This window comes from Aythya marila (genome assembly GCF_965140915.1).
Source record: "Aythya marila genome assembly, contig: HAP1_HAP1_SCAFFOLD_186, whole genome shotgun sequence".
Lineage (NCBI taxonomy): Eukaryota > Metazoa > Chordata > Aves > Anseriformes > Anatidae > Aythya > Aythya marila.
In genome coordinates this window covers 79,930-83,115 of record NW_028137527.1, presented here as the reverse complement: position 1 = coordinate 83,115, position 3,186 = coordinate 79,930, and the positions used below count along the sequence as shown (strand labels likewise).

General features: G+C 51.5%; 1 protein-coding gene across 1 annotated transcript; it reads right to left on the bottom strand.

Annotated features, from left to right (window-relative positions):
• Window positions 1-2,123: 2,123 nt before the first annotated feature.
• LOC309890749 (olfactory receptor 11A1-like) lies at window positions 2,124-2,957 on the bottom strand (the record flags this gene model as incomplete). The annotated part of the gene is made up of 1 exon (XM_082785155.1): window positions 2,124-2,957. One exon carries the CDS (start codon window positions 2,955-2,957, stop codon window positions 2,124-2,126), a length of 834 nt encoding a protein of 277 aa, XP_082641281.1.
• Window positions 2,958-3,186: the final 229 nt, after the last annotated feature.

Genomic DNA, 3,186 nt, shown 5'->3' with positions numbered 1-3,186 from the left:
CCTGGTGGCAGGCAGGCAGACACGGCGATGTCATCGAGTGCATCACAAACCCCACGGGACAGAGGGGGCAGCTCAGGCAGGGGACAGCTCTGTTGAGCCACCATGTCTGGGCTGCTGCTGCTGAGGTCACCTCCTCACAACAGTGTGATGGGCCAGGAGCAGGCAGGCCTCAGGAGTCCATCAAGAGCAGCAGCTGTGGAAGCTACAGGCAGATGCCTGGGCCCTGGGGAGGGCTGTCCTGCAGTGATGCCACCTGGACATGGGATGGGAGCCTTTGGGATGAGGCATGAGAAAGTGCTGGGTGTGACAGAGCACAGTGGGAGAAAGGAGCAGAGTACAGGCAGGGCTGTGAGGGACAGCAGTATCTCACGAGCCCTTGGTGGGCAGAGATGTGAGCAATGGCCAAATGGCACAGAGAGCTGGAGGGGAGCAGTGGGGACCCTCTGGGCATCAAGTCTAGCAAAGGCATCTGTGTCCAGGGAACCCATGTGTGATGCCAGTGAAGGTCCAAATGATGTAGGCAATGGTATCTGAACTATCAAGTGAGTGGACAGGTACAGCAAACTAGGGATCAGCGGGGGAAATATAGTTAGAAAAAGTTGATAAGTGGGGAAGTGACTGTGGCTGAGAAAGGAAGGGATCAAAGTGGATTGAGGAGGAAGAATCCTGTGGAAGAGGAGAGGAGGGGATGCACGTGGGCAGCTGCATGTGGACAGGGGGCTGGTCAGGGCTGGTCTGTCCAGACCCCGTGCCCAGTCGCTAGGCTCTGTCCTACCTTCTTATTCAGCTCTGGTGATGGCTGTTTGCTGAATACTCTTGGTGTGTTGGAGGTGAATGTATGTGCCTGCTTTGCTGGCCAAGCTCAGGTGGGGCTGGTCAGAGGAGGAGGAGGAGAGCAGGAACTGAAGAGAGCCAGAGTTGGAGCTGCCAAATGGGGAACAGCTCAGAGCCTGGGTAGGACATCGGGGTGGTTCCAAACACCACGCCCACACTCAGGGAGCCATGGGTGCATCTGTGCCCATGGGTAAGTGCTGCAGGGGATGCATGGAGTGCTCATGACCTTCACAGCAGAGCAGGCTGAGGTGAGGAAGGGGGTGGGGCCAGGTGTGTTGCTCATGGCTCTGTGTGCTAGTGGTGGCGTGGTGGCTGTGAAAGTGCTATTCCATGTTGGAGTTGGTCTGTGTCTGGTTGGCTGTGCCCATGCCTTGTGTACACATCTTTGTGTGTGGATGAGATGTGTGTTTGTGTGTTTGGACATGCATATTTGTGTGTGTTTGTGTGTATTTACTTGTGTGCACCAGACTGTTGAGATTTCTGGGGCAATTTCTCCAGGTTCCTGATATAAGAAGTTAGGCTGTATCTTAGGACTGAAGGACATTTTTGAGGGTCCCATGGACATGGAGATGGTGAACAGGGCATCAGGGTGTCCTCTATAATCTCCCAGCTCCTGTGGAGAATGCAGAGGCTTCCAGCAGTCCCAGGAGAGGGCGCATCCTTCCAGTGTTTATGGCTTCACTCCAGTGCTCCAGGTGGACCCAAGCTGAGGACTTACTGAGGACTTTTGGTCTTAGGTTCAGCACGCATGTTGGGGGAAATATTAAATAAAGGGAAATATATCATTATTCAAAAGCATCCATGAAACTCTAGTATGGTGGGTTGACCTTGGCTGGCCACCAGGTGCACAGTGGGTCACTCTCTGAGTCCTGTCCACAGCAGAAGAAGGGGAGAAGAGGAGAAAGCTCATGTGTCCAGATCAGGACAGGGAAATCGCTTACCAGTTACTACCATGGACACAACAGACACGGGTGGTCCTCCAAGGGTAAATGATCTAGAAATGGGAGGTATCTATCTCCACCTCCCTACAAGAAGGTGACGATAAGATCAGAGGTGCAGCTGATATCAGAGGAGCATTGAACAGTTCATTAAGAAGGGAAAAGCAAACCCACAACATTTTTCACAATCTGTCTATATAAAGCAGTATTTCTCACCAAGAAGCTCTCTCATTCATTCCTATCACTCTGCAAGCAGGCTCAAAGGCACAGACTTCTAAAGATACATACAGTACATGGCACTTGCCTTTGTGAAAGACCCACAGGTAGCCTGTGCCAAGGGTCACTCACCTACTATGATCTCTGTATGCAGACCACAGCTTTCCTAAGGCCTTTGCTCAGGGCCTCCCTGACCTCCCTGTTCCTCAGGCTGTAAATGAGGGGATTGACCAGGGGCGTGAGGATAGTGTAGAAGAAGGAGAGCACTTTTTTGAGTTGCCTTAGCGAGACTGATCGGGACATCATATAGACAATGATGAGGGTGCCATAGAAAACAGTGATGACAGTGAGGTGAGAGGAGCAAGTGGAAAAGGCCTTCTGCCTGCTCACTCTGGATGGGATTCTCAGGATGGCAGCTATGATGCACACATAGGAGGCCAGCATAAACAAGAAAGGGAAAACCAGATCTAGGAGAGACAGCATAAAAGTTACAAGCGTGACCACTCTGGTTTCACTGCAGGAGAGCTCTAGCAGTGGGATAAGGTCACAGAAGAAGTGGTCAATTGCCTTGGGGCCACAGAACTTCAGCTGAGATAAGAGGTATATGACTACAGCAGACAGCAGAAAACCCATTAACCAAGATCCAGCTGCCATCTGGATACAGACCTTCCAGGTCATGAAGCTTGCATAGAGCAGGGGCTGGCAGATGGCCAAGTATCGATCATAGGACATGGCTGCCAGCAGGTAACACTCAGATGTTACAAAGGAGCCAAAGAAGTAGAACTGAGTAATACAGCCATGAGCAGAGATGGTCCCGTCCCCCGTCAGGAAGCTGGCCAGCAGCCGGGGCAGGATGGTGGAGCTGTAGCAGGTCTCCAAGGAGGACAGGTTGACCAGGAAGAAGTACATGGGGGTGTGCAGATGCTGCACTGCCACCACCAGCACGATGATGAGGATGTTCCCAGCCATGGTGACTGAGTAGATCATGAATGTCAGGAAGAAAAGTGATGACTGGAGTTCAGGGACATTTCCCAGTCCCAGCAGCAGAAAATCCATTGGTGATGTCCAATTGTCAATCTGTCCTTCCCCCATGCAGTGTTTTTTATCTTTCTTTTCTCACTTGCCAGGAAGGAGACCTGTGAGAAAGAATACTTCTGTGTTAAATTTAAGAAAGTGTTGTGGTTTAATCTGGCAGGCA